The following is an 18,367-nucleotide window of genomic DNA, read 5'->3' as shown; positions in this document are numbered from 1 at the left end:
CCCGCAACGAGTTATGTAACCGGCAGGGGCCGCAAGCCCGGACGGAGGCGGCGGCCCGCGGCACTTCCGCCTCCCGCGCCCGGCCGGCGACGCAGGCCGGAAGCCCATTGGCCACCGGCCCCCACGTGGGGGCGCCTCCGCCCGACGCTGCAGCTGCCCGAAGCCGCCGCCGTCATCTTAGGAGCTGGCAGCCTTCCCGTGAGGCCCGGCGGCCGGCGCAGGCGCAGACGAGCCGGATTCCGACCGGTGCGCCTCTGAGTTGGCTGGAATGGTGGAACGCGGGTGGGAGCCCACCGGCTCGGACCTTTTAGGGCCGACTGAGCACCCCGCGCGCACATACCCGGGCTCCGGAGACCAGGATTGCCCTCTGCCCTTCAGTCCTGGGCTAACGCTCCCCTCGGCTGGGCTTGGGGCTCGGGCTTTTCCGCGTCGAGCCGGGGAAGCGTGGGTGACGACCCGGCCGGCGGGCAGCAGCTTCCTGCCGGGCGACACGGCCTGCAGCCAGTCCGTCTCTTCACAAAGGCTGTTGTTGAGAACTGTCGCCGTGCCAATGGGCAGGGGTCGGTCGCACTCAAGGGACTGGAGGCTCTGTATCACAAGATCGAACTCAAGTTCTGTTCCTAGGGAACCCGTGCCGAGCAAAATCTTACAGTAATTTTAAGTCAGGTATTTATTCTTGCCTTCAAGTAAAAATGGTCCACAGAGCCAAAGGATGAAATAAGAAGAATGTGCTTAAAGCCAAAGGCTAAAATGATTCACCCTAAAAGAATTTAATTTATATCCAAATGAATAAACGTTACGACAGATTAAAAGTCTAAATAAAAGTAACACTATCTTAGAAAAAAGTTAAAAGCATATTCTTTTAACATTTTGAAAAGCAAAAGGTATCTAAAGTTTTAAAGGTAATTGGTATAAATAGATCAAGAGTAGAACAATGCAATGTAAAACAACAAGGAATAATCCGTTGTCGACATAATATGCGTAGTGTCTGGTAGAATCTTGACTTATGTAAAGCAACCTTATTTATATTTCCTTTTTCTAACGTTTATTTATTTTTGAGACAAAGCGCGAGCAGGGGAGAGGCAGAAAGAGAGACACAGAATCTGAAGGAGGCTCCAGGCTCTGAGCTGACAGCACAGAGCCTGAGGCCGGGCTCAAACTCACAAGCCACGAGATCATGAGATCTCGACCTGTGCCAAAGTTGGATGCTTAACCCAGGCGCCCCTAAAAACACTCTCTAAACACAAATGAGAAAGTAACTATTTTCCTAAGGCTTACTATTTGCCAAACACTGTGCTAAGCTTCTAACACAGTATCTCTTTTATTCTCAGGACAAGGATACCACCTATTGCTACAAGGGTTATGCAAGGTAGTTGTCCTCTGAACAAAAACATTCCACCCTCCAATCGGACCCTAATTGGTGTAATGACTTACGCTCGGCCCCTTCTCTCCTGGCTCAGTGATTTGGGTAGTGTGGTTATCTGTCTCCTGTAGTTCTGTTTCACCAGGAGCGGTTATCTGTCTGAGAATCCAGTCTGTTCTCCTCCCTTGGGCTGCAAGGCCTCTTCGGGTGTACTGTTTTCTCTTGCCTCCGCGTGGCTCTTTTCACCCCCTGGCCATGGATCAAGCAGAGAGATTTCTAGAGGCACTACCCTTGAGGAGAGCCAGCTACTCCTGTAGATTAGCCACATTCCAAGCTGCCAAGCACAGGCAGTACTCCAGGGAGTACATGAAGGGAAACCCTCAATTCCTGCTTCCTCTGCTCCAGAACTCTTTTCCAGCCTTGGAGATAGGAGGTAATCAGGCTTCTCTGGGCCAGAGTGCGCAGCAAAGTACCATCTACATGGGCTGGCTCTGCCCTTCCCGAGCCCTGGCTTCGTCACTCTGCTAATTTTGGAAGTAATACATACTTATTGTTCTATGAATCTCCAAGGTCAAGGTCTCTCCAGAAATCAAGGCATTTAAATTTTCACCTCTCCCCTCTGGTCCCCAGGCTGTCATCTGGCCCATAGAGGAACAAAGTTGGGTACTACTCTCTTACACCAATCCTGAGTGATACTACCTACGTAGGGCCCTATTCGCTACTCAAATGGACTAGGGTTGGGGAGGGGGATAGCAGAGGCCGGCGATCAGGTTTCCCCAGCAATACACACACATTCAGGTTATAAACAATATTACTACTGCAACTAACAACTTTGTACAGAAATATGCACACACTGCAGATTATTCCTTTTATTTTTTTTGTTTAGAGAGAGAGAGAGAGAATGAGCCAGAGAGAGGGGCAGAGAGAGAGAGAGAGAGAGAGAGAGAGTGAATCCCAAACCCACTCCATGCTCAGAGCAGAACTTGACATGTGGCTCCATCCCGTGACCCTAGGATCATGACCAGAGCCAAAATCAAGAATCAAATGCTCAACTAACTGAGCCACCCAGGTGCCCCATTTTATTTCTTTAGGAAAAATTCCTAGAACATTGGTTAAAATTATTTTTTTTTAAGTTTATGTATTTATTTTGAGAGAGACAGAGACAGTGCAAGTGGGGAAGGGGCAGAGAGAAAGAAGGAGACAGAGAATCCCAAGCAGGCTTCACATTCACAGTGGGGCTTGAACCCACAAAACTGTTGAGATCGTGACCTGAGCTGAAACCAAGAGTCAGATGCTTAACTGATTGAGCCACCCAGGCACCCCAAACTTATTTTTAATTGGCCACATTTCAATTTGGAAACAAACTCCTGCCAGAACAGTTTTACTGGTTTATTCTGACACCAAGCCTGAGAACGCTCCTGTCCCACACAGCATCACCAACATGGGGTATTATCATTCCTTACCTCTCTGCATCTAAGTGATAAGATCTCATTTTAATGTGTATTCCTTAGTAAGTGTGATCACTTTCTCCTATTTTTATTAACCATTTATATCTCTTTATCTGATTTTCACTAATGTGTCCAGCATGTGGTTTTGGTTTTCGTTTAACAGGCGGATGGGCGATCTTCTGACATAAAACATTTGTTTGAGAAGTATGCGTGCCATGCCCATGGTACATTCTCAGAAGCACAAACCGAAGGAGATATGGTGACAAGCAGGTTTCCCTCTCTCTGACTCTGAGTGCCAGGGCCTCGTTCTCCATTTATATCATCGGGATAAGACTGGGATTACGGCTCGGATTCACAAAGACTGAGGCTGAAGCCAAATGCTGGTCCCCCTGTTTATGGTTAAGGGTCACTGGAGTACTCCTATCCCCACTCCAGACACCAATTCCTCTCTAGTATTCCTGGGAAGCTACGTGGCGAATCAGAACGTTCTTGGTAAACAGGGTATACAAGGAACGGAAACAGAGTCTTAAGGGAGACCTTGTCTAGTGTAGGAATGTTTGCCCCACACGTTCAACGTTCCTTTGTCTGAGCAATGCCAGAGGGTGCCGGACTCTTGCTGACTCTTCTTCCACTTGGTTCCACTCCGACTAGACCCCTCTGTAAATACATCCCTTTTCAGACCCTTAAATCAGAACTTGATTAACTTTCCAGGCTTTGCTTGAGGTTACTTTTTTTTTTTTTTTTTTTTGTACAGAAATGTGATTTCATTTCCATTTTCTCAGTGTAATTCTCAAAGTTCAGCCTTAATTCTCCTTCTTCCAAGCTCCCGGGGAAACACATCACTACAGGAAGCTCTGTGTGGATTACAACAACGTATCTAATTGCTAAAGAACCAATGTATCGTCATCTTATTTAAAAACCTTTTCAGGGGCGCCTGGGTGGCTCAGTTGGTCAAGCGTCCTACTCTTGGTTTCAGTTCAGGTCATGATCTCGTGGTTTTATGAGTTTGCGCCCCATGTTGTGCTCTGTGCTGGCAGCACAGAGCCCGCTTGGGATTCTCTCTCTCCCTGCCCCTCGCCACTTGCGCGGTCTCTGTCTCTCTCAAAATAGATACATAAACTTAAAAAAAAAAAACCTTTTCAATTATGAAGCTCATACTTTCTGAGCACTTCTATTATGCTCAGGTGTTGTATGACATAGTATCTCATTTAATCGTCCTAATAATGACATGAGGTAGTTATGCTCATTGTTCCTATTTTGCAGCAATGGAAACTGAGGCCTTGAGAGGTTAAATAAGGAATCCAAGATGTTAGGGCTGTTAAGGTGTTGGGAGCAATTTCAGCCCACACCGCCCAACTCCACACTCCTGCCTTAACTGCCGTGCTAATTTTGGAAGAAATGCACACCCACTGGAATAAGAAAAATATAGAAGAGCATAAAGAGGAAAAAATTACCCTTGGCTCACCAACCCAAGACGAACACTCAAAATGTGCACGTGTCCTTATTGCTCTCTTCGGTATGTTTTTAATAATGACATTGTCTTACATATAGTTTTGTATCCTGTTTTCATTTTATTTTTTATTTTTATTTTATTTTTGGGAGAGAGAGAGCACGAGCGGGAAAGGGGCAGAGAGAGAGGGAGACACGGAATCTGAAGCAGGCTCCAGGCTCTGCACTATTGGCACAAAGCCTGACGCAGGACTCGAACTCACAGATGGTGAGATCATGACCTGAGCTGAAATTGGACGCTTAACCGCCTGAGCCACCCAGGCGCCCCTGTATCCCTATTTTCAAAAAAATGTTTATTTATTGGGACACCTGGGTGGCTCAGTTGGTTGAGCATTTTGACCTCGGCTCAGGTCATAATCTCCTGGTTCGTGAGTTTAAGCCCCACATTGGTCTTGCTGCCATCGGCTTAGAGTCTGCTTCGGATCCTCTGTCCCCCTCTCTCTGCCCCTACCCTGCTTGTGCTCTACCAAAAAAAAATTTTTTTTATGTTTATTTATTTAACGGGGGGTGGGAGGCTCACGAGCGAGGGAGGGGCAGAGAGAGAAAGGGAGAGAGAGAATCCCAAGCAGGCTCTGCACTGTCAGTGCAGAGCCAAACATGGGGCTCAATCCATGAACCGTGACATCATGACCCGAGCCGAAATCAAGAGTCCGACACTTAACTCACTGAGCCACAGAGCTGCCCCGCAAGCTTTCAAGCTCCCTTCTTGATCTACTTGCATAGTTCTGGTAGTTAGAAGGTCTAGGGAAGATTTTGTTTCCTCTCCCATTTCAGAGGTAGCCCTCTCTCTCTGGTTATTCATTGAGTTAATTCCACAATTTCACTTCTGGTCATTGGAAACTGTGCTTATATCTTTGTAATGAGACCAAAGTTCAAAGGAAAGGGCCAGGAGAGCCTCTTATTCTTGGTGAAAGGGCCAGAAATCAAAATCAAGCGAATGTGAGCCCCGAATGAGATATCCCTGATATAAGAATAGCGTTAAATAAAAGCCCAAAGGAAGAGGGGGAAAGACAACTGCTCGAGCACTACCATGATTCTATGATGAATGTGCTTTGAGTCTAGACCTCCGCGTACCAGGCTGTCAGCTGTTCTTGCACATCTCTGCCTTGACTCCGTCTGGCGAGTCGCTGAGTTTGTCCTTCTCATTCTTCCACCTCTGCTTTCGCAACCTTTCTCCTTCCTCCCGGGATCCCCAGATACCTCTTTTGTAACCCATTCCCAGAAGGCCTAGCTCTTTGCTGTCCACAGATGTCATTTGTGGCGGACGCTCTTAGTTATCTATTCGACCTCTGTTCTACTGCTTTCTCTTTCTTTTCCGACAGAGCCACGATTTTGTGAGGGTCAAAGGCCAGGGGAAGGTGGCTCCTTCCACCAGTGCTAGGCGGTGAGCCACGGTTGATCAAAATCAATTACGGTAGCTATAGTCTTTTTGCTCTTGAGAATGACTGGTTTGGGATGGGTAGGTACCTGGTACACTGCACATCTGCATGTATTATGTGGATTCCATTGTCACCTCCGCCAACATGCTAAGAATGGGAGAGGAGAAACATGGAAGCATTGGGACCTTGGTGTCACCGAGAAACTGGATTAACCAACCTTTACCTGCCCTACTCTTGAACATAGTTTTCTTGGGTTTTCTGTTACTTGCAACTGAAACCATACTAGCTGATATTCCTCCCATTCCCACTACTTATTTTGTCAATTCCAATGACACTGTTCCGGTAACCATGCAACCATTTCTTGAGGAACCCTTTAGCTACACGCACATGCTTGGCACCAGAATAAGAAAACATACTGAGGCTTACCCAGAATTTTCTATTACTTACTATCTCAATTGTTTTTTCACCTTTGTATATCGACACCTTTGTAAACCGACAACTTACTTGAAACCACTCTCTGAGGAGAAGCATCCGGAGCTCTTTGAAGCTGAGAAAAGCAAAGCTGTATATTAACCAAGGTAACCCAAGCAATTAGTGGCAAAGCGTGGGAAGGAGCTCAATTTTAAATTCCAAATCCCAGGGCGCCTGGGTGGCTCAGTCGGTTAAGCGGCCGACTTCGGCTCAGGTCACGATCTTGCGGTCCGTGAGTTCGAGCCCCGCCTCGGGCTCTGTGCTGACAGCTCAGAGCCTGGAGCCTGTTTCAGATTCTGTGTCTCCCTCTCTCTCTCTGCCCCTCCCCTGTTCATGCTCTCTCTCTCTCTCTCTGTCTCAAAAATAAATAAACGTTAAAAAAAATTTTAAAAAAAAATTCCAAATCCCTACACCACGGCACCCAGTCCGTCAAGTGTAAACTATGTGGCGATGGGGCCGGACGAATGTGAGGTATTCGGAGGTATACGTGTCTCACGAAGCAAGCCTATTGCTCTATTCCCGCTTGAGCTTCGCTGTGGCTGAGCTTGATCTGGCTCAGCTGGGCTGCAGCCACAGGTCACGAGAAAACATCGCATGCGAGACTAGTAACCGGCCGAAGCTGATCTGAACTTTGTCCACGCAGAAGACACCCCTTTTCATTCCACCGCCCCACAGTCCGTCCCAGATACAGCGGACTTTATTGCACAGGCCGAGACTAGGACGTGCACTCCTGGCCACTCCCTCACCTCACCCCGTCCGCACCGACGTTTCGGATCCACAGGGGACACTTGCCGCTCGAACCCACATTTCAGGGCCGACAGTCTTTCGGGTTCTGGAGTCTCCCGGTCTTGCTTTCTTTATTCCCTGAAACGTTACGTCGCTCTGGGATCACCCTATCTCTTCACACCCTACCTATTCACTTACCTGCCTGCAGGTAAGCGGGCAGGAGCTCACCCCGGAGACTCAGGAAGCGGATCCGGAAATATTTGCTTCGAGAGATGGATGAAAAACCACATTTCCCAGCACGCTCCGTGAGAGAGCTGTCCTCCCTTAGCGGGCTCGATTGGTCAACACACGAGAAGGACTGCCCCTTCGGAGGCAGCGATGGCCAATCACAGGGCAGGGTTTCGAAAACGCAAGGGGGCGTGCCGTTTCCGGAGGCTTTCCCGGCAGCTCCCACGTAAAGGAGCGTGGGAATCTACCAGTGCCTCCGGCTCTAGGTCTGGAGAGTCAGTGGGGCGTCGGCCTCTGCTCCTTCTCTCCGGGTACGGGAGATTTTCTAGGATCGTTAGTCTCACAGCGGTAGGTGGCACCTGGCCGGCCCGGGATCGGCCCCTCCGAGGCTGAGCCACGAAGAGCGGTCGGCTCAGGTTTTAAAGGGGTTGGAAAAGCGAGGGAGCCCTGGGAGTGCAGCCAGTTGGCCCCTCGGGGGGTTATTCTCTCTCCTCCCAGATCTGTCCCGAAGTCAGTGTGTCGACTTGAGGAAGGCATTCCCCTCCCCCACCCCCACCCCGAGATGGAGTCCACGCTCCCGACAACCGGGGCCCAGGTAAGACTAGGTCCCTTCTCGGGGTCCCCGTTCCTCTCGATATTTTCCAGCCTCTACCTGTCCTTCTTTGGAAGAGGGTTAGGAACGCCCCTTTCTGTGGGAGGGCTCCTCATCCCCCAAAAGCCCTTTGACCAAGCTGTCTTTGTTCCTAGACCAGGCGCTTGGGAGAAATGGCTCCTCAAAACCTTTCTGAACCACCAACTGGGAGCAGGGCCCATTGGTGAAGGCTATGAGTATCTCAAAGTGTCTTTCTGGAATGTTGCTCCAACTGAAGATTTCTAGGGTCACCCCACACGTTTTGAATAAATACAAAAACAAACAAACACAACAAACAAAACCCCAGGTGATTCTTAATCACATCGAGGCTCTATTGGTTTAGAACACTGGTAAACTGAACGAAGGAGGGCAAGGCCTGGATGTGATTCTAAAGAGAGCTTAGCAGTGAGTGTCATGTGTAAGGAGAGAGACTAGCAAGGAGAAGTCTCTTCTAGAACTTCTCACAGTTCACCGTCTTGGTCCTTATACCACTGCCTCAAAAATTATGTCTATTTTCACTCCTTTGCGATTTACACCACTCTTCCCCCCCCCCCCCCCCCCAAACCCATTTATACATCATCCTCAGCACTCAGGAACCTTTGACACCAAGCCCATTTCTTCCTTGGTCTGATGTTTCTAGCTCTTCCCCACCTACACTGAGTGAGGGGGTGGCCTTAGGGCCTTTTGTCCTGAGATGGGCTCTAATGTTGTTTCAGGGACCGATGCTGTTTGAGGATCTGGCTGTGTTTTTTTCTCAAGAGGAGTGTGTGTGTCTGCACTCTGTCCAGAGGTCCCTCAGCAGAGACACTACACAGGAGTGTTTCGAGGAGATGGCCTTGATGGGTAAGGCAGTTATTTTTCCTGCATTTTGGAACTTTGGTCAGTTCTAGGAGCAGGATCTCATGTCTCGTTGACATGTTGGTATGGGGCAGTGGGACCTATCTCTGGGTGATCTATGTGGATATGATAAGAACTTGCATGACAGAACTTTGCGGTTTTCAAAGGATGAGATGATTTCTTAAGACAAAAAATCCAATCTAATACAGTGACTACGGTTTTGCCCGAAACCTGGCAGTACCTACTAATCTTCCCAAATATTTGTTATAGTCAGTTTACAGTTTTACTTGCAAAACCTCATGAGTGTAGGTTACTATCATTTGTTAAAGATTCAAAATTAATTTACTTTTTTTTTTTAACGTTTATTTATTTTTCAGACAGAGACAGAGCATGAACGGGGGAGGGTCAGAGAGAGAGGGAGACACAGAATCCAAAACAGGCTCCAGGCTCCAAGCGGTCAGCACAGAGCCTGATGCGGGGCTCTAACCCACGGACCGCGAGATCATGACCTGAGCCGAAGTCGGCTGCCCAACCGACTGAGCCACCCAGGCGCCCCAAAATTAATTTACTCTTAAAGGGGTGCTATGCCTTTTTCACCTAAGGGGAGCTGTATGCAGAAATGTTCCCATGCCGGAGTGGTGTTTGTCTCTGACTAGGATTGACTTTTGGAACTATATCATATCAGAGTTACAGGTATTCTAACATTCTTTCTATTTTTACCGTCTGTGTCATTTCTAGATCTGTTTCTGTTAATTGATTGTGCTCCTACTTATGGGTCATAGTTTTCTGCTTCTTTACCTGTCTAATAATTTTTGATTGGATGCTGGACATTGTCAGTTTCACGTTGTTGGATGTTGGCTTTTGTTGTACTTTTTAAAATATTTTTGGACTTTGCATTTAAGTTATTTGGGATCAGTGTGATCCTTTCGGGGCTTGCTTTTTGCTTTGTTGGGGTGTATTCAGAGCAGCCTTTAGTCTAGGGCTGATCTGACCTGCTGCTCACGCAGTCTTTCTGAGGATACTGCCCGATGCCTTGTGTGTTCCACTTTGGCTGGTGGGGAACATGAACTATTGAACTATTGTGTGAACTCTGAAGCTTGTTCTATCCCTTTTTGATGATTCTTTTTCCAGTCTGGGGTAGTTTTCTCACATGCACTTAAAGACTAATACTCAGCCAAAGTCTTAAGGGGACCCTAGCTAGATGCCCAGAGCTCTGCCTGGGCACCTGTCTCGTCCCCAGTATTTTGCTGTCAAATCCTAGCCGTCTCGGCATCCCTGAATTTGGTCTCCTCGAGTCAGTAAAACCACTGGGTATCATTTGAATTCCTACACTGCACTGCAACCCAGAAACCCTTTCTGGGCAGTGCACTGGGGCAATCATAGGGCTGTTTCTCCAGAAGGACAGACTCTTTTTGCATTGACATGTTGGCTTTATAAATTAAGAATATTTGGACAGATGTTAAAAAGGAATGCTTTTTGGCAGGCCCAAGGTCTGTTAGCCATCCTAGGAGCGAGACTGGTTCTTATTTGGCTGCTGCATGCATGGCACGCTACATTGATCTTTCCTCGGGGAGAGGTAAAGAAATTTTGAAGAACTCTCCTAGTGACAATAAAACTATTTGTAATAAGCACAGTGTTTCTCTGCTAGATAGAACAATCCTTACTTGCTCTCTCTTTTTCTCTCTTCAGTAGGAACCCCAGTCTCTCTTCCAGTTGTGGTTGCTCAGCTGTCACTTGAGATCGCATAAATGATGAAAAGTTCTGGAGACATAGGAGACTAACTGGAAACCCCCTGTAGGCAGTGTGTACCAAGAGTGCCCTTAGTTCCTATCCCACTGGACCCTGACTTAGTTACAGCTCTTTTCTCCTTCCACCCCTCACAGGCTCACCTACCACCAGATCCGTGGGGAAGCCAGTAGAGCCTGCTGGCCTGATTTTGTACAGTGCATCAGTGTCTGGGTTCTAGGATAAGCCGTCCACAGTTTCTCGGTCCTCTGTGTAACTAGCTTCTTTCCCAGTACCACCTGAGGGTGCTGTCTATGTTTTGCTTTCTTTTGTTTTTATCTGCAGGAGGGAAAGGCAAGACTGAGATTACTCAGCAGTTAAATCTAGACTCTATGGGAGTTGAGGAACTGGCCCCAGAAAACTCCTCCATTGCTGTGCCCCTTGTCTATTACCCAGAAAAATCTTCTGAGACTGGAGGTGGAGACCCTGAAAGGAAAGTATCAGGTGGAACTCCTGCTTGCAAGAAAAGGTTCAAAAGCCTGTTAGTTACCATCAAAAACCATGCTCCATTAATAGACCCACCTCAGTGTCTAGAAACTACAGCACTTTCTGAAATTCTTGAATTTTCTGGGGAAGAAGCCAAAAATTTGTGTAAGTGTCCTGAATGTGACCAAAGGTTCAGTGATAATTCATACCTTGTTTTGCATCAGAGAACTCATTCAGGAGAGAAGAAGTATAAACGTGGTGACTGTGGGAAGATTTTCAATCACAGAGCTGACCTGAGGACACACAGGAGAAGCCACGCTGGCGAGAAGCCTTATAAGTGTGCTGAGTGCGGCAGCAGCTTCCGCCAGCACTCACATCTGTCTCGGCACATGAATAGCCACATAAAGGAGACGCCCCACACATGTGGCATCTGTGGGAGAGGTTCTTTGTGGCCCCCAGGGTTGGCACAGCATCAGAAAACCCACGCTGCCAAAAAAGCCTATGAATGTACCGACTGTTGTAAAGGTTTCGGTCAGAAGACAAATCTTGCTTCGTGTGAGGAAACGCACACGTCAGCCACCCGGTACCCGTGCACTCAGTGTGTGAAGTGCTTTGGACAGCCCTCACACTCTGTCCTCCCCGAGCAGGGCCACGAGGACGACTGTGAGGACGACGCTGAACACTGCGGTGACTGCAGAGAAAATTTGCTTTTGTTCTCAAAATTCAAACCCTTAAAATGTCCCGAGTGCGCAGTGACCTTCCTCCGTGTCTCTGAGCTTATTTCCCATCAGAGCATTCACAGAGGGGAAAAGCCCCATAAATGTAAAACATGTACAAAGAGCTCTATTTTGGACTCAGAGCTCGCATGCCACCAGAAGAGCCACACAGGAGAGGAGCCTTTTAAACGTACCACGTGTGGGAAAAAGTTTCAGGTTGAATAGACATCTCGTTATTCATCAGCAAACCCATAAGAAAACCACCATGTAAATATAGCCAGTTTGCATTCCTACTCTGCTTTTCCGTATCTGTACTGAAAACCAGGGAGGATTTGTCCTTTATATGCCAGACGCGTGACACGCATTCCGTGCCCTGCACCCCAACCTTGCTTTGGGCACTGTGATTTCTACTTTATAACCGAGGAAGCATAATCATTGTCACAGCCAGTGAATGAAGCCAGGATTCAGTAACTCACTCACTGTTCAGATACCATTTGGATGAGCCAGATAATGATACAGAACTTTTTTTTAATTCAGTTTTCATTAAACTGAAAGTTTTGCTGGAGTTGTTTTAATTTTGTTACATGGTTTGTAAGTTCACTTCTGGAAGGAGAAGAATTTTGTTTTATTTTTTTGCCAGTTCTGCAGATCTCGTGTCTAGGAAAGTAATGCATCTCTGTGTTACGCTTTTTTTGACTATAACTCTCTGAATGTAACATTTGTTCTGAGAGCTGATATTTCACGTGCTAGTTTCTGAAGTGGTTTGGAAGCTTGTATTTCTGGTGTGGAAAGTTCCCAAATAGGTGGACAGGTTGGTGTTATGATGCCGATTAGTATCTTTGGAGTTCCCATTCTGAGATCTGATGCCACTGGCCTTTCTGACTCATTTGCAAGGAGTTTTGACAGTCTGACTGTAGCCCTTTCTGGTGCCTGGCCTTGAGTGAGAGTTACTTGCTTCTCTCTGAAAGGATTTACCTCTAAGTCTCTACCAAAGCACATTACCTGCCTTTCTATGAGTAATAGTAACTGGTGTTTAGTGAACCTGGTATATGATCTAATTTAATCTTCAGGATAAATCTGACAGAGAAAGGGTTATCCTTGTTTCATAAATGAGGAAACTGAAGCCCACAGAGGGTAAAGTCAAAGTCAGTACGTTGCCCAAGACGAAAATAGCAATGTACTGAAGCCGGCACTTAACCTTGGGTCCCTCTGACGGTAAAGGTTGTGCATTCTTCAGTATTGTTGTGTGTTGGCTTTGTGTTGGGGCCGCAAGCCACCGGGGAGGCTGAGCTGGGTGGATGAGAGCGGTCATCATGGAGGCTACCCTGTGCACATGCATCCTAGAACCCCTCCACTGCCCTGTGCTTTATCCCAAGCCTGACTTACATGTATGGTTATAAAGCAAAAGAAAGATTCCCCAAGACTTCCGGTTCAAATTCCCATCCCTGTGATCAGATCAGAGACTGCAGACTCTACAGAGTACAGTCCTTATGGTTTTAGTTGGGTTTTGGTTTAAAAAACAAAATGTCCTCTTCATCTCCAAAGAAAAATACGTACAGAGAACGCTTAAGAGTTTCACCAAACTACCTGACACCACGTAAGTCTTTAGATACTGCCGTTAACATATAAATATTGGAGCAAGATATTCTTAAATGGGTTGGTCATTCATGTTCAAGAATCAGGGAATCTTGTAAAGATACATTCATACACGATTTCGCTTTAAAGAAAAACTGTGTACCTATCAGCAAAGCTGTTTTTAAATGGCCTTTTGATCAGGATGTGAGAATGGCCTTACTCTACTTAAACACTATAGAAGTATGGCATTGACTAAAATGGGGTTGTCACTGGGAAACCGCGTGAGCAATAGTACGCCTCTTTAGGCAAGTAGTACTTGGAAGATGTGGTTTTTCTACAGGACAGCAGGTTGAGAACTGAATATACAAAATGATGGAGGCTGCTGCTCTAAGCTCTTAACACTGTGCAGAGGCAAGAAAGTATTCCTGGGGAGTAAGGGAAATGGAGACCCCAACCCAGCTCACTCCTAACTCCCTTTTTGTCGGTCTTGTTTCTTGTTTGCAGCTCCACAGTTGAGACCCTGTGATCTGAATGTCAGGGTCACGTTTGACTCTCTGTTTTGGATGTCTCCACTCAATACGAGACACCAGTCCGCTGGGGCTTTCGGATCTTAAATTAAAAAGTGAAGTTATCTGCAGGTTTTTCTTCAGCAAGTCTCTGGGGAGCTTAGAATTGTGTCGAAAGATGGACTCTAGTTGGATTCCTTATCAGCCAACTTTGGGATGTACTTTGCTAAACACCAGAAAGTAATATCTGCCAGCTCCCCTGCTTCTGCCTTTAGTGGGAGCATTATCACGTATTAGGGGCTCTCCTGTTTCAGCCGAATGAACAGGGTTGCGGGGTGGGGAGTGAAACTGGGAAAGGAGCCCCTGCTTGCAGAGTTGCTGCAGAAAGAAGTAGGGAAGGCTATCTTAGAAGGCGCTTGTGCAGAATGGGGCTGACATAAGACATGGAAGCTGTCGTCCTTTCCTTTGCTCCTAAGACAGTATGGGGGAGGGTGAGCCTTTATGCTGTAAGTGCTGTTCTGCGCCTCACTGTGGCAAGTCACCTTTCCAGATGAGGCTTCCTTCACAATTAATTTCAGGTTTTACATTTTTGTTTATTCTCTAGACTTTGTAAGATTATGTCAAGCCTCCATAATTGATAAGAAAAATAGCATTTTTATAAAGACATTAACATACACAGAAGTGTAATTAAAATGCCTTTGTGGTGTAGTAACCATTGCTAACGACCAGTATGTAGAAAAAAAAAAAGAAAAGAAAAGAAAAACCAGTTTGAGTGTCAGTTACTGTGAAAGAGGCATATTTTCAATTGTTGCCTTATTGTGCATTTGCACGTAAACACACTTGCTGGATGTAATTCAAGCTGCTCTGAGCCCAAGGAGTTGGAAGAAAGGGTGAGTTCACCAATGAAATCCATGCTGTTTTTACGATGATGGCTTTTTTACCCTTCTGTTTACAGTGTCAACTGATGGAGATAGATTTCGCAGTTTGTCATTAAGTCAGAGATATTGGCCAACTATGTTAGTATTAACAAATACCGGATAAAATAATATATGCAGGAGTTTATCGTTAGGAGTGGTTGGTTCACTACCTTTTGCGGCATGGATGTTGACATACTATGCAGGGTGAGCACTTTGTACGAAGAAATTGACTTTTGAACAAATTTGATTTCTGTTGATGGATTAAAAAAATGTCTATCAAACATGTCTTTAATGTGATCGCCTGAATATCATGGCACATTAACAACCATCATTGCTACAGACACCATTATTCCAGTAGAATTCATATGTCCAGTTTATATTTTATAACTAAAGAAATGGTGGAATTTAGTTGTTAATCCCAAAGGAGTTGGACTCAGAATAGTTCTGTTTAGAGCTTCGTTACAGTAGTTGATAGGCTATTCACATCTCCCCATTTAACACAGAAAATGACTAACCCAGTATAAAGGGAGTTACAACTAAAAACAAGTTACATTTCACAGTAAATGGTGTTTTGAGTCTTTGACTTCTGAGATTCCATGTAATTACGTGGCATTGTTCTGATGACTGCAGCGTGTTATACGGTCTAATACCCCAGATTTTGCTTAATCTGCCAGTACTGCACATGTGTACAAAGTAGATTATAGTTTATCTAAATAGTCTATTTTGAATTGTTCATTAAGCTTGTTGTCTTTATAGGATTTCAGTAGTAAAGTGTTTTTGCTTTGGCCATCTGTTTAAAAAGTAAAAGTAACTAAATGGTCTTATTTGAAGTATGCCTACTCATCTGTTTTCGTTTTGTAGACTGAGAGAACTAATATCAGGATGATCACTACCCATCTTTTCACCGCCCATCTGACTACAGGTTTTTTGTCTTTTAGTTTTCAACATCCCTCCTTCATGAACACTCTCGGGGGTGGGGGTGGGGGGAGTGGGGGGGTGGAGGTACTATAACATATATGTACATTTGTATAACCCTGAGAAAATGCTGCAATCTCTAGTTCCTCTGAATACCTCAGAAGTATGTTTGTTGTATGCACTTGTACTGTCTAATGTTTTGATTTTACAGATTTTGGTATATTCTCATCACTCTTAGCTCCAGAATGCACGCTGTCACTAGGCTGTGATTGTCTATCTGACACGCGATTTGGCATCTAATAAATGCTGTTCTTGATGATGCAATGAAGTGAACTTTTTCTTTTACACTGCAGTGGTTTTACATGGCAGCGAATTTTGAAAACTGGCGGGATTGTGGTTTGCAGTGTGAACGAGTGACTTCGAGCCACGTAATAATGGAGGTAAAAATCGCAAAGGAAAATTCCAGCGCGAACCGTGGGACCGCCCAGGACTTCGATGTCCCGGCACCTCCGACCGCGCATCCAGGGGAGTGCCCTCGTGCTGCCCGCCCAGCGCCGGGATACGAGCCGCCCTCCCGCGGTTCGGCTCCCAGGGCCTCTGCGCGGTCAAGGAGCGCAGGCCGGCGGGAATGGCAGCGAGATGAGACGCGCTAGAGCGGCCCGCCGGGCTGGGAACAGGAAGTCGCGCGCTCACTTCCGGTGCCCTCTTCGGGTGGCGCGGCTGCGCGCTCCCGGGGCGGCCGTGGCGCGAATTGTGGCGGTCATGCGGCGGCTGTCCTGGCGGGGCCCCTGACCCACCCCCGTGACTCACCGCGGGGTGGTCTTCGCAGAAATTGGGCCGCGGCCCGGGAGAGTTTGCTACGGGTCCCTCAGGTCTTGCCCTCCGCGCCACGGGTGTGACTGTCTGGGACCGAACGATTCTCTGCCCCGCGACTCTAGGCACCGACCGCCCCGAGGGCGGGAGGAGCCCGCGCTACCTCCCCGGCCCGAGCCCTGCTTTGACAGCGCGAAACTGCGGGCACGCCTTGCTCGCGTGCCTTTGGCTTGTGGAAAGGGACGCTTTGTGCTTCTCGCTAGACCCGGCGCCAGTCTCCGTCTGCTTTCTGTGTGTCCCGCAGCCGAATTCTAACTAACGTGCTTCTTTAGAGTATCCTGGGCTCACCTGACTGCAGGGTCCCCCCGCCGCCAAGCGAGCTTCGCCACTCCTATGACTGCGAAGACGTCGCTTTATGTGTAGCCCAGATTTCTTCTCTCCCTGCGCTCCAGATCCCTATATTCAAGTGTCTGTGAGACATCTTCCTCTGGATGTCCCCGACACATCAAAGCACATGCCCTACCGCGAACTCAGGCTTCTTAGTCCTTGCTCTGTTTGCCTCCAGTATGTGGCGCCACACACACACACAATTGCTCACGCTACCAACACACTCCCTTTCTCCACTCGCGCATTCCATCATCAAGTTCTGGGGATTCTACCTCAGAAATGTTTCTCAGACCTGACTGATTCTCTGTGTTTCCACTGGCTCCACCTTTAACTACTGGCTGAGGTCGACGGAAACAGCCCTCCGACCTCTCACATCACTCGGTCTCTGCCAGCACAGCCAACACCTCCGATCATGTCACCATCCAACTTGACATCTTCCACTGGCTTCTCGTCGTCCTTAGGGTAACATCCAAAATAGTCAATGCAACCTTCCTAACCATTACTGCCCTGCCAACTCCAGCCACTTTCTTTGTTCTCTCTCTCTCCCTCCAACTGCACTTTCAGTTCAAATACACCAAGCTCTTTACTTAAGAATTGTTAACACACTTTTTCTTTTAGCAGTAACCACCCCCCCATCCCTACCTACCATTACCAAATTGAATAGTAATTATAAAACGGATGTTTTAATGTCTGTGGGCGCAGGGACCAGACACGTGGCAAGTGCTTAAAACTGTGCATAAAGAAGGACATTTCTGTGGCTCTGTTACTTTTACACTGTTGGATACAGCTACAAGACTGACTGGAAGAAAGGGAATAGGCAGTGGTGTTGTCAGTTCAAGTAGGCAGGAGGTTTAACAGTGGCCGAGAAAAGCTGTAAGGAATTTAGCAAAAAGCTTGACTAAGCTAGTTCTCAGGATAAAATGTTAAAGATGTTCTATTGCCTGGCAAGAATAATTCAGCAAAGATGCACAACTGCTACGAGCCACATTTGAAGGAAGTGAGGCAAATGTGGTTTGAATTTCAAATAGAATTGTGTTCGGCACAAACAGAGAGGGAGACACGAAAGAGCTGGGTCTGTGTCCTACCGCCTTGAACCTTTCGGGACTAAAGCATTAGTGATTAAAATAGCTCAGATCACAGGCACAGAGGGATCCGGCCGATAACATTTCATTTCCTGTACCGTTCCCATCCTGGAAGAGCCCCTGAGTTGGGGAGGAGTAAGCACCCAAGTTGGCAGGCAGAATGGTCCTACACTTGCAGGCTAGGCTGCCCAGGAAATTACCAGAAGGGGAACTGCTGTCACCCTGACAACCCTGGAACAAAAAGGAACTTGGCCAGCAGTTCCACATTCCTCTTAGAAGTTAAGTTTCACTTGACTGAACTGGCTCATGAGCCCATCCCTGGACCAACCACTGTGGCTGGGAGGATGGAGCACACTGGCCAGGCCTGCTTCTCATGCACTCTCCTGGAGCTGTGGTTGGGGTCAGCCCCACCAGTATCCCGTGTCCAAAGTGGGAGAGAAGAGGTGACTCCAAAGGATACCAGGATACTGTAGGAAGAAGAGAGGCTGCGGGCTGGGGTCAAAAATAACAGGCAAGTCAGAGTAGACAGGCAATTGGAGTAGTGATGAAAACGGCCAACACTAACCAAAGACTCGTTCTGTGCCTGGTCCTCCGATGCTAAGCACTTTTCCTAGATTATTTCACCATTGTTATGTACATTTTCCGCATGCAGA

At 47.1% G+C, this 18,367-nt stretch overlaps 1 protein-coding gene across 1 annotated transcript; it reads left to right on the top strand.

Annotated features, from left to right (window-relative positions):
• The first annotated feature begins 7,274 nt into the window (after nucleotides 1–7,274).
• Nucleotides 7,275–15,756, top strand: ZNF597 (zinc finger protein 597). Its single transcript, XM_049637391.1, has 4 exons — nucleotides 7,275–7,435; nucleotides 7,623–7,719; nucleotides 8,472–8,598; nucleotides 10,663–15,756. Exons 1-4 carry the CDS (start codon nucleotides 7,275–7,277, stop codon nucleotides 11,742–11,744), a joined length of 1,467 nt encoding a protein of 488 aa, XP_049493348.1. The 3' UTR covers nucleotides 11,745–15,756.
• The last annotated feature ends 2,611 nt before the right edge of the window (nucleotides 15,757–18,367 follow it).

This window comes from Panthera uncia, chromosome E1 (genome assembly GCF_023721935.1).
Source record: "Panthera uncia isolate 11264 chromosome E1, Puncia_PCG_1.0, whole genome shotgun sequence".
Classification (NCBI taxonomy): Eukaryota; Metazoa; Chordata; class Mammalia; order Carnivora; family Felidae; genus Panthera; species Panthera uncia.
Note: the sequence above shows the minus strand (reverse complement) of the source record. Positions and strands in the feature narration are given on the sequence as shown.

What these genes read in the sequence shown, in the direction of transcription:
- ZNF597 (XM_049637391.1), top strand. Translation starts at nt 7,275, where the DNA reads ATGGCCAATCACAGGGCAGGGTTTCGAAAACGCAAGGGGGCGTGCCGT. An exon ending in CCTCTGCTCCTTCTCTCCGG is followed by an intron (nt 7,436 to 7,622) that starts GTACGGGAGATT and finishes CTCTCCTCCCAG; the next exon opens with ATCTGTCCCGAAGTCAGTGT. An exon ending in CGAGGAGATGGCCTTGATGG is followed by an intron (nt 8,599 to 10,662) that starts GTAAGGCAGTTA and finishes TTTTATCTGCAG; the next exon opens with GAGGGAAAGGCAAGACTGAG.